General features: G+C 32.4%; 1 protein-coding gene across 1 annotated transcript; it reads right to left on the reverse strand.

Annotated features, from left to right (window-relative positions):
- Nucleotides 1-1180: 1180 nt before the first annotated feature.
- Nucleotides 1181-12172, reverse strand: LOC126747540 (uncharacterized). The gene is made up of 3 exons (XM_050456264.1): nucleotides 12084-12172; nucleotides 11885-12028; nucleotides 1181-1463 (listed from the first exon to the last, which is right to left on the reverse strand). The coding sequence occupies exons 1-3, from the start codon at nucleotides 12142-12144 to the stop codon at nucleotides 1225-1227; spliced, it is 444 nt and encodes a 147-aa protein (XP_050312221.1). The 5' UTR covers nucleotides 12145-12172; the 3' UTR covers nucleotides 1181-1224.
- Nucleotides 12173-12907: the final 735 nt, after the last annotated feature.

Below are 12907 nucleotides of genomic sequence, written 5' to 3' on the forward strand. Positions count from 1 at the left end.
CCCAAAAAAGCAGAGCTCCTACTATTCATGAGGAGACGTAACTTTGGCACGTCCCCTGTTATATCTCTAGGTGGCGTGCAGCTGCATTACTCCAGGACAGTTCGATTTCTGGGAATTAAGTTGGATCCCAAACTCTCCTGGCACGATCATGCAGACACCAGAATAAAGAAGGCCACCTGCGCGCTATAGGCCTGCAGGCGGGCTTTCGGCAATACCTGGGGTCTGTCTCCTAAGATCCTCCACTGGATCTACTCGCGCATTGTGAAATCTCTTCTCACATACGGGGCTATCGTTTGGTGGCCATGTACGGAGAAAGCGAAAACTTGCAGTGTTGCCATTTCAAATTTTTTAGAAGCGATTTTAGGAATAAGAATGTTATTAATGTTTTTTTGCTTTGAAGCTGCTATTTTTGCGTTAAGAATAACATATATCTATTTCTACTTTTTATTTTTAATCCAAAATCTAACATCAGTAAGTTAAATTATCATCAGTATAGGTGTTGATATATAGCTAAAAATTTCCTGTTTTGCGTGTAAACTTGACAACAGAGAATCGATGAATATGTTTATAAACAAAACATCCTCCTTGCCCCTGATGTGCACATGTAGAACTCAAACAAAGTTGTTGTTTACTAATTCGAGCCTTTCAATGTTCTAAGGATCGTTCATACTCCACTTCATTTGTACTACAGTTGCTAAACTAGCTGCTATACCAAAATGTTTTTTTATCTTCAGGTAGATAATGCTCCAAGACATCTTCTTAGTTGCCTCATTATTCCATTGAATAAAACATGATATGTTTTTTATATCATTTATACTTCATTTTTCATATGTTTTTTATATTTCAAGTATCGCTTCAACGTTAAATTGAGCTTTATTATCTGCTCTTATTTTACCTGTTTTCTTTTCGTCATTTATTTTGTTTATTGGTTGCTTAGGTTTGTTCAAGAAAATGATCTTCTTTTTTTCCCTTTCTTGCTTTCTCATTACTTATTCTTTAAATTATTTTAATGACAGCATCTGAAACTTAATAATAGGTTCTCAATCTGTTGAATCCTGTAAATTTTCACGTAAATTTCTCTCTAAATAATATCTATGAGTTTCCTTAATTGCTTGAGTTTATTCAGGGTCAAATGTTCCTGTTCTTTGCAACTTAAATAAAAATAGAAAGAAAATTTAAATTGTTAAAATGAATGGAGCCAATGCTCCTTATATTACCAATTTCTTAATACATTAATGACTTACTATATTTAACTTTAGACAATAATGATATGCTAATAATAAAAACTAATATAATGGGATTGAACAGGCTAAGATGATTACCAGAATTACAAAGATCCCTTAGGCATGTGGTGCATCTGAAATTTGATATTGTCGAAGTGTGTATGTTTAAAGTTGAGTTGTATACTCTATCGCATGTATCAAAGGAATGCTCGCAGGCTCTATGAGTAACGAAGTTTCTTCCTAAAAAAAAATATCGATATATATCGTTCTTATCGATAGTAAGTTAGTATTAATCATTTGTTCTAGTATCTCAACTCAAATGATCGAAGTATTATCAGCAAAGAGCCTAATACCTCCTACGATCTGAATAGAGGCAAGATTGTTAATATAGATCAAAATTAATGTCTGCAATAACACATACGTAAGGCTTTAAAGCTACAAGACATAGTCGAATGCTTTCAACAGGTCACGGAAAATTACTGCTTAAAGAAAGCGTTTATAAATGCTTAAATAAATATCTTATAGGAGAGAGAAAATAGTATCAGATGTTGCTTTTCCACTTTAAAAGCCAAATTGAGAGTCATTTAGAATTAAATTGAAGATAAAGAAAGCAATTCGGGGTTCATTTTAAAAGTAATGACCGACAAATAAAGGAATGTCCTAAGAACTCACCGTTTTATTGATCCAACAATCATACACCGTTTATTATTGGTTAAAATATGAGTAACTTTGTAAAAGATTATATAGATAAATGTCTAATGTAACATGGAGTTAACCATTTAAGCTGGATTTATAAACGCAGTTCGCGTTGAGTTGAGTCGAGTTCAATTTAGTCCGTCGCTCGCAGTTCGCAGTTCAGGCAAATTTCCTATTTATAAACCTAAAAAAAGTTGGCTTCTGATTGGCCAAAATTATTTAACGCTTTATTGGTTTGATTTGACAGCCTTTTTTACTAATATTTGATTTTGTATTATGACAGGAGACAGGACAGAAAAATAAATAACTAACCTAAAAACTAAAAGTTTGTTTTTATTATGGCATGCCTTTTATTATTGTTTGTGTGTTGTTCTTTTGTTGATTAATGGGGAAAACTTTTTTGCTTATAAAATGGATGATACACTCTTAAAAATAGGTGAATAAAAATTTAACAATTGTATAGATTTTACAAACAATTTGATTCTGGAAATGGTATAGAATCAATTTGTGTAGAATTTCTCTATGCTATTGTGTTTAAACAAATGTGGTTCTATAATCAACAAATTGTGTATCAATTTGATTTATTTTATTGTATATATAGTACACTATTTGTGGACTTAAATTCGACAATATTTTATATTTATTTAATATAATTGTTCAGTAAAAAAGCAAACTCTTAGTGTTTTTTTAACATGGTATGTACAGGAAAAAAACACAATTTGTGCATTTTAAATACACACGTTAGTGTAGGTTGTTTTAACAATATATTTTATTTTCTTTCATTTCAACTATTAAATTTTATTACAAATTGTGTATAACAATACTATATATTGTTTTATAAATTTGAATATAGTGTAGGTTACTTATTTTAGGTTTGTATACCTATCAAATTAACATAAGTAACATAATTAACATATTACAATATTTTGTATTTATATTCATAAAAATTTAAAATACATTTTAGAGAATTTCGTCATAAATCTGTGTAGTAATAAATTCTAGTGAGCTTGGGAAAAACAGGATAAAAAAAGCTGTTTTTTTATTTTAACAATTTATTTAATTGTATGAAATATTTTCGAAAATTCCACCATTAATACATTAAAGCAATGTATTAAATCTTTTCTTCAATCGTTTCAAACCTAAGTTTTTTCCATAGATATTTTACACTGTCTCCTTTATAGCTCCATGTAAGTTTAGGGGATCTTGGTGGATACGATATATCTACAGGAACCTTCCTTTAAAAAATCTTAATTATTTGTTTTAATAGTAATAGCCTAGGTAATTTTTAAGAAATTTTTAAAATTTAATTTTAAAAGGTTTTTAGTTTGTTGATAATAGTTTAGTTACCATAGTCACATATCCAAACATTATTTATTTTCTTGTTTCCATAGCAACTAGACTAAACCAAAATAAACAGGAAAAAAAATGAACAATGGTTATAAAAGCTTATTTTTTAAAAACAACCCTATCATGTGATACATCATTAGAATCAGATTCCGAGATCCCTGTACTAAACATCGAAAAAAGCTCACCCTGTATATATCGTATTTTTCCTCCTCTCTAAGGTTTTAATAATTTAGCAGGAACTTTAGTTTCCTATTTAAAGGTTAAATTTTTTCTGAAGATTTTTGAAAAGTGGCAGACTGTCTTCTTCCTGGTCTTAACTGGATGCCACAGGAAATTGTTATTGTCATGAATGTACATCTTTTATGCTGTAGGAATCTTAAAAACAAAGTAATTACAAAAAAAGATGATCTTCTCGTTAACTTACCAAGTCTTCGACCCTATTGGATTTTTGTGCTTAGTTATTTTGATACCTTTGTTCAGCTTTCCCCATTATGTTTGATTGGTAATGTTATGCAAAGAAAACCTTACCTGGGATGAACCTATCAATGAGATCATGGGCAGATCATTTAAATTATAAGTTAAAGCCTTACCTTATCTATACTATTAGCCTTATCTACCTACCTATAGTTGTGAAAGTTATACTTGCTAGATTTAGTATCTGTGGACTGCGGTTCACTTTTATGAAAAGTTTGATTTAAGTTTAAACAAACCACATTTATAAAGGCTTACATAAAGCATTTCAATGCAATGACAATATTTGGTTTTTCTAAACCAAGTTAACCAAAGGACGAGAGTGTGAGAGCTAGTGGCTGCCCACAGTGAGTAGGTAAATGTAGGTATAGGAGTTCAAATTTCCTTATAATGCTACTACAGGACTTGAAAAGGACGGTACAGGATTGTCAGACAGTGCTATGATTAAGTAGATACCATTTTGTAATACAAATTGAAATACAAATGCAATAAAGGTTACAAATTTAACCGACCTCTACATTAAAATTGGATAGGTACAAAGATAAAAAAAGATGTAAAAAAAGTAAGTATACCTACTTATCTATTCTATAAGTAAAGTTATCAGTTATCACTAAAAAACTAAATAGGTACCAGCTACGTGTATAAACATCAAAATATCCAGTAAATTTCAAAGTATACAATAAATGCAAAAAAAATATGGTGCTTACCTAATTACCTACCTACAAACTGCTCCTGGAGTTGGTCACTCCTTAAGTTTATCTTCAACGAATATATCCATTTTTTTCTTATGCAATTTTAACACTTAACGAAACGAAAAAACCTTAAAACAAATTAATGCCGGCCGATTGATTGAAGGACTGAAGAATGAACAGTTGAACACCTGTGGCACTGGGAATTATAGCAATGCTGCCATCCAATGTATCTTAAAGATTACACCGCCAATTAAAAAAGTTACGTTTCCTTTTTCCTTACGCGTGTTATTATCACGATATTATATAAATAAATAAAATTAGAACATATGCTGATTGGGCTTATTTTTAAATATCCTATTAAATCATTTTCAATTAACAACTTTAAATCGACTGCAAATTTTGATGCATACCTTTACAACTGTTTAATATTGAATCTGGCAACATTGACGCTAACAACGAAGTTCTAGCGGCAAAGGCAAGGGCATCGGGCGCGTCCTCCTTTATACACAATTGTGTATTATAACTACACAATACATAGTTTAAAATTCTATAATTGTGAAGGGCTATTAGCAAGAATCTTTTTTATTCTACACAATTGTAAATAAAATCAACACAAGCCAGAATAAAAAAATAATTAAAAATTGTAGTAAAAATATACTTGGTTATTAGATTTTTTACCAAACTGCATTGGATTTAAAAAAAAAAATGTGGAATATTTATACACATTATCTTAATAATTAATATCCACTTATGGTGTATTAATTTAATATGCAATAATTGTATAAAATATACACATTAAAACATATACAAAATGCGTGAGAATTTTTATACAGGACTGTGAGATATTATCTAACAATTGTGTATTAAAATTAAACATTTTTTTTACACAACAAAATGTGAAAAAATCCATCGGGATTTTTCTGTGTGTATTATAATGGATGCAGGGAGCGCATTTGCCCTGATAATATTGGCATTGGCTGCAAAAGTTAAAAAGACAAGACAAAAGCGCCGATTTAAAATCACGCCTATTAATAGATCTCGGAGGCTAAGAACTATTATAAGAAGAGGCTTCAACTATTATAAGAATATGAAAGCTTTGGATGCTGACCAATTTTTTAAATTCACCAGAATGAATGTTGCAGTATTTGAAAAACTTTTAAAGATTGTAAAATCAAGAATCACAAAAAATGAATGAAGTGATGGAATTTCAGCTGAAAAGAGGCTTATCATAACATTGCAGTAGGTGTCTATAACCAACCATTTTAATAATGCTTGGCATCAAAATGAACTAATGGCAATTCAGTTATATATTTTTTCTTATTGCAGGTATCTTTCACAAGGAACTAGTATGCAAGTCTTGGCATGGACATTTCAAATAGGCCATACAACAGTTCATAAGATAATTAAAGAGACCTGTAGTGCTCTGTGGGATCTTTTACATGAAGAGTATATAAAAACTCCTACCGAGCAAGACAGCTGGATGAAAGTGGCTCAAGGATTTGAAAGAAAATGGAATTTTCCCCATTGCCTGGGGGCCATTGATGGAAAGCAAATCAATATACAAGCACCGGCCAAAAGTGGATCCAAGTTTTATAATTATAAGAAGACGTTTAGTATTGTACTAATGGCTGCTTGTGACAGCGAATACAAGTTTTTATCCGTGGATATTGGTGCTTATGGCTCCCAAAGTGATGGGGGAATTTTCAGAAATAGTGCCTTTGGGTCACGGCTTGAAGATGCTACTTTAAATATACCTGGCTCACACCTAATACAGGGCACAAATTTGTCTATGCCTTAGATATTTGTGGCTGATGAAGCATTTCCGCTTAAGCACTATATAATGAGACCTTACGGTGGTAAGAACTTAAGCCATAAAGTAAAAATCTTTAATTATGGACTTTCAAGAGCCAGGCAAACAATAGAAAATACATTTGGAATTATAGTGGCAAGGTGGAGAATTTTGAAGACATGTATCAATGCCAAAGTTGAAAATGTTGATTGCATAGCAAAAGCTGTGCCAGTTCTCTTATTGCCCTCCTGGTTATGTTGATTCTCCTGATGATGCTAATGGTGTGTGAAGGGCAGATGAATTCCCTTTGAGTTCGGTAGGGAGACTCTGGGTTTTAAATCAATATTGTAAAACCCAGTTTGGGCATTGTTTTGGAAAACATTGTACAAATAACTAGTGGTAATCATATTGTTTTTCAACCAGAAGTAAAGAGAATTAATAATAATAAAAATGTTCCCCCAATAAAGATTGTCTTGGAGCGCCCCTTTATGCATATCCACCAATCTTATCTTTATTTACCTGACCACCCCAATGCCTATACTCCTCCATGCATTGTTTTTTTTATTATTGTCTCTATAATCTTTATGGCTAAGATCATAGAGGAATGTATAATTTTGAATAAGCTCTAGGAACAATGCGGTTTTATCCATGTCCTGGGACTCCTGGGTGGTGGGATTCATGTTATCTATGTCCATCTCTGAAAAATTCTCCTGCATTCTCACTATGATGAGATGGATGGTACGGAAATAACTTTTTCAACACAGAAAAAAGTATAAATCGTCACTTCAGATCAGAACTAGCCTATGTCCAAAATTCCCAAAAATGACATTCCCCCACCACCGCATCGAGTCGGGCCGCCCGGGTTCAGTGCAGAAGTAGCGTAACTCCCGAACGATACACAAGTCCGCGCGTCAGGAAAAAATAAATAGCCTAAGTCTCAAAACAAAATATTATTTGGTGCAGAAGGAGTCTAACTACAAATTAAAGCCTATGTGAATATAATAAATTATAAATGTGGACATAGGTTACTTCTGGTAACACAATTAGGCTATTTAAGCAATAAACATAATAGTGGACTTAAGCTTCTTCTGATCTGACAAGTTCATAATTTGCAGAAAGAAAGGGAAAGGTTTTCCTTATTTTTTAAAAAGTGTTTAATAAATTTGAGCTATAATGTACAAGAAACGGACGCAAAGAATGGTCGGTGCAGTGCAAAACCTCGAATCTACAAGACAAACAGATAAGTACAACCTATAGAATTTTTGAGTGCGCATGCAAAAAAACTAATTTTTTAAAAAAATAATAACTATACTCATTATTTCGGATTAAATAGGTAGAGCTCTTGAAAATCTTAAAGTTATTTTACAGTAGTATTTTACCTAAAATTTCACAAAAAAAAGTTTTATTTTTATATTTTTTTTTAATGGTGACAAAAAGGCACTATAAAAACTTTATAAAAAAATCGCCGAAACACGTCAACTGAGAAACGGATTGAAGTTTTAAAATGCGGTATTGGTTCTTTATAATAATTGGTACAGATTTTTTTTTACAAATTTTAGGGTGTGCTATTTATGTGATCACCACTGTGTGTACTTCCGCATTTTTATAAGTTATTTGGCTTTAGATGATGCGTTTCGGATTTTTTTATTCATTTTTATAAAAGTTCTAAACCTTTGAGCCTAAGGCACATTTATAGGCTAAGTAAGTAGCATATTATCGCCACACCTTTTTGCTGTTTTTTTTTGTTCAACCATCTGCCAAACACCCTGTATATTAAAAAGGCAAACAATTTTAGTGTTATCCTATACGAATATTGAATAGTCTCTTAATAAGTCTTCATTTTGCTTTCAGATTCAAAATGTAAAGATGTATTAAGAGACCTCGGTACACGTTTGGAGACTATGGAATGTTTAGCTACTAAATGCAATAGCTCCTTGACAATGGAATCTATAATGGGCAAAAGTGCGAATTTGGTATCACCTCCCGAAGTTGACATAATCGAAACTTTCACTTATTTCAATTCGATTTTTGCTCCAGATATAAAGACAATTAAAGAAATAAGAAGACAGATGTTGCCTGATGATACTTCTCATCATCCTGCTATTAGGAGCCCTGCAAATTTGGCACAATCTCCTAAAGAGAAGGAAATGATAGTTTTGCCCTCGGTTTTGCCTTCCACAAGTAATCTTCGACCGCTTCAACAGAACACACAGCTTGAAATGGATTTAGACTTATCTTCCTCAGAGTCTGATCCTTTTAAGAGTGATAACGAATCAAATGATCCCGACTACGAGGAAAACTCTTCCAAAGTGAAAGAAAGTGAAGAAAATGAAAAAGAAAATGTCAGTGAGCAAGCAAAATCGTCACGAAAAAGAAAGCGCAATACAGAAAGCTGGAAAAGATCAATAATAAAAAAATGTTGAAACTCCGGAAAGTCATATAGAAATTGGAAAGGAAATGCTCAACCCAATCGAAGTATAAAAGTTGCTTGCCAAAATTGTCGAATGAAATGTACCGAAAAAATTACAGAGGACCAAAGAGTCGTTGTATTTGAGGAATACTGGTCTATGGGGGATATCAATAGACAAAGAGATTTTCTAGCAAAGTACGTTGAGCGTAAAAGCAAAGTAAGACAACGAAAAAGAGGTACCGCTGCTAATGAAGCTGCCGATAGCAGACGATCATTTACGTTCCGTTATTTTTTACTATTTGAAAACAGCAACATTCAAGTTTGCAAAATCTTTTTCATCAACACATTAAACATAAGTCCTCAGGTAGTCAAAACAGTTTTTAAGAAACTAGGAAGTGCAGGTGTAGTTCAAGATGACAAAAGAGGCCGGGCATCCAAAAATAACATCGTAGATGAGGCAGTGAAGCAAACTATTAAGCAACATATCAATTCCTTCGAGACCATTGAAAGTCACTATTGTCGTAAAAACTCTTCAAGATTGTATTTACCAGCGTCACTTAATGTGCTAAAAATGTATAGCCTTTATGTTGAGTATTGTGAAGAAAACAATATCTCTCCGCCTGCTACAGAAAGCATGTATAGACACATATTTAATACGGAATTCAACATGTCGTTTCATCGCCCAAAGAAAGACCTGTGTGATATTTGCTACAAATATCAAAATTCTACATCCGAGGAAAAGATAGAGTTGGAGGTGCAGTATCAGAATCATATAGAGAACAAAAATATTGCAAGGGATTTAAAGAATTCTGATAAAGAAAATGCAAAAGTTAATTCTCAAATGTGTGTGGCTGTTTTCGATTTGCAACAGATATTGCCCGTTCCAAAATCAGAGGTAGGCCTTAAGCTTAAGTTATCGACATTTAATTTTACTATATTTGATTTGGCTACGAAGGACTGCAACTGCTTTATGTGGTATGAATGTATTGCAAAAAGAGGGTCCTCGGAAATAGGAAGCTGTCTTCTAATGTTTATAACAGATCATATTAAAAAGGGTGTCAATGAATTCTGTTTCTATTCGGATAATTGTGCAGGGCAGAATAGAAACAAAAATTTGTATGCCCTTTATAACTACCTTTCACAAAAATATAAGATAACAATAAATCATACTTACCTTGAACGTGGCCATACCCAATCAGAAGGAGATTGCGTTCATAGCGTAATCGAAAAAGCAGCCCGAAGTCTCCCTATAGCAACCCCTGATCAATGGTATACCCTAGTGAGGACTGCCAAAAGAAAGCAGCCTTATATTGTCCATGAAATATCTCAGGATTTAGTCTATGATTTAAAGGACTTACAGTCAAAAACAACTTTAAATTGTGAGAAAGACACAGATAATGAAAGGGTCAACTGGAATAATATTAAAATCATAAGAACTACTCCGATTCACCCTGATTGCATTTTAATCAAATATAACTACAAACAAGAGTCATTTAAAATATTAAATCTTCTAGAGAAGGGTAGAAAAAAAATGACTAGCATCACCAAAGCATACCAGCTAAAAATCTTGTATAGTAAGGCAATTCCGCTGACGAAAAAAAAATACGATCATCTTCAGTATCTGTGCCAGAAAAGCGTTATTGCTAAACCATATCACGACTTCTTTCGTAATTTGCCACATTCCAATCAAGCAGACTCTGATTTAAATAAGGACTCTTCACAGTGAATAGTGTTTAGATTTATTTTTTAATTTTTAAACGTTTATTTTTGTACCAAAGAGTAAAAAATGTTTCTTTAAGGTTAATTTAAGCCAAAATGTATGAATTTTGTTTCGTTAATAAATATTTTGTTTCAATAATAAATTAATAAACTGAAATTAAATATATAAAATCCCCTTTACATATTTCTTTATTTACAAGATATGTACCCATGGGTACAAAATACATTGCTCGGTAAGTATATCAATGACACTTGTATAATTTTATGCTCAAAAAAATTGCAAATATATTTTTTTTAACCTTTTTATTTTAAGAAAATTATTTAAACTATTCTATGTCCACTGATAGACCCAATTATAGATTAGCCTATGTTTCTTAATGGACATTGAATATGTAACCAAAATGACTCGAGTAGCCTATGTCCATTATTTTAGAAATACAGTAGAACTTTATAACTATTTATAATGTATTTTGATCAAGTTTGCTTATTAATTTCGTTTCCCATATTTCAACAAAAATTAAATTAAAACATTTCAATGTATTCAAAAAAAAACTCCTCCTGAAAAATCTCTAAAATGTGACTTAGGCTAGTTCTGTTCTTAGGTGACGAAATGCTCTTTATAAAAATGAAATTTTGAATATTAAAATCAGAAACATAGATAAATAAACTACTAAATCAGAAAATCAACAAAAACAAAATGGAAAAATGCAACAAAATATCTGTTTGAGGTTATATGTCACAATTGTCACATTACAAATTTGACAGATGACAAATGACTTCTCTTCTAATTGGTCGAAACGAACGCCAGGGAACGACGAACTTAAAACTTAGTCAAGTGTCAACTCAAACCAGCGTAATGGAAACTGCCGCGTTCGCGCGCGCGCGCACGTTATAAACAGTTGTGTACGATTAGAATAGTTTAACTTGAACTGAACTCAACTCAACTCAACTGCGAACGCGAACTGCGTTTATATATCCAGCTTTAGGATTTGGTTATTTTCGTATCTGATTGTCAAGTGTCAGTAGTGTCATCTCTGCGTTTGACGTTACGTGACGTTAGATGTTTTATTGGTATCGATATAAATGCGCGGGTAGTTCAAATAATCAAAACATAACAAGAAGAAACGATAAGTATACGAGATTTCAAAGACTTCCTAAAATAGAAAACATTTTTTAAGCAATATTAAAAAGTAAGAATCTATAAATGAGGAGGTAATGGTTGAAATCAGGATAATTGTTCGGTCTGGTAATAGTATGTAATAGAAGACATTAATGAGGTCAGATTGTAGTTTTGAAAATATGCAAATATGAAATTAGGCAGTACTTTTACCTCCAAGAAAAAATGATTTTTGAGCAAAATAGTTTTTTTTATTGAAACATTGGGATTTATGTGTAAAACAATCAGTGGTGTCCAAAATTGAAAGAGGAAGAATGAAGTGCTCCAGGTTTTAAATCGCTGGTGAATTTCGTTAGATAATTTTATTAATGAATTTTTCCATTGACTGCAAAGCGCTCTACATCTAACAAAGAAACTTACGTGTTACATATGTCGTGGTAGTACAAACGTAATCCCACGTTGGACACCTTGTAATCAAATTTTGTCTACGATCCAATGGGTTATGACAAAAGCTGCCGTTCAAATGTGAGTTACAGCTGTAGCATATTAGCTGTGCTTGTCCATCTATAAAATAAATGATATTAAAATACACATTAATAATAGCAAAACAATTTTTTGCCTTTTAATACGAACAAATCTAATAAGAAAAAGGTCAATATCGATGTTTTAACGAAAGCCATGTGAAATATACTGGCCACGAAAATACAAATAATTTATTAGTGATTAAATAGGATTAGTACTGCAATGGGAATTACTGACGAACCGTAATACGTCCTTATCAGCAGTTAATCATAGGTGTTGATCGATGAATTATTTTCGTAAACAGTTTTATTACTTTTTTTATTTTATGAAAGGAACGTAAATACTAAGATTTAACCCTGGAATGCTACACTTATTTCCGACTCTGCATCTGCTACACAGGGGTACAACCGTACCCCAAATAAAACACGTCGTATTTTAGAAAAACGAAAAATTTGTTTACTTATAGAAAAATAATAACTTAAACCGAGTCTCTAAGAACACTTTTAACGCACATCCATAATAAAATGTTCATGCGGCACACACTGAGCATTTTTTTTTTCATGTTGCAAACACACGCACTTTTTGCTTACTCTCGATTTTCGATCCTCTCTTGTGGGACAAAGCACACACCTACCCACTGTTGTTGTAAGCCTAGTAGGTACTTCTTCTGAAGTGGTTATCTTGAGGACCCTACATATAGTTTCATGGAGTTCGCGCCTCAAAGTTGGAGCTTCCAAACGACTCATCATATGCGGTCTGACCAGGTCAAGGGCCAGCTTCTTGAGGTATTTTCTCTTGTGCTTTACAATTTCTTTATTCACTTCACCAGAGCCACGCAAAAGAATCATTGAATTATATCCCAGAATATCCAACAAATTATAGAACAGACATAATGGCCAGCGACGTGTTTGTCTACCAGTA

The sequence above is a fragment of the Anthonomus grandis genome, chromosome 2 (assembly GCF_022605725.1).
Source record: "Anthonomus grandis grandis chromosome 2, icAntGran1.3, whole genome shotgun sequence".
NCBI lineage: Eukaryota > Metazoa > Arthropoda > Insecta > Coleoptera > Curculionidae > Anthonomus > Anthonomus grandis.

Coding starts and splice junctions, on each gene's coding strand:
- LOC126747540 (XM_050456264.1), bottom strand. CDS start 12,144: ATGGCTTTCGTTAAAACATCGATATTGACCTTTTTCTTATTAGATTTG. Junction 12,029..12,083: donor AGATTTGTTCGTATTAAAAG/GCAAAAAATTGT, acceptor TTTATTTTATAG/ATGGACAAGCACAGCTAATA. Junction 1,464..11,884: donor TACCACGACATATGTAACAC/GTAAGTTTCTTT, acceptor ATTTTTTTTTAG/GAAGAAACTTCGTTACTCAT.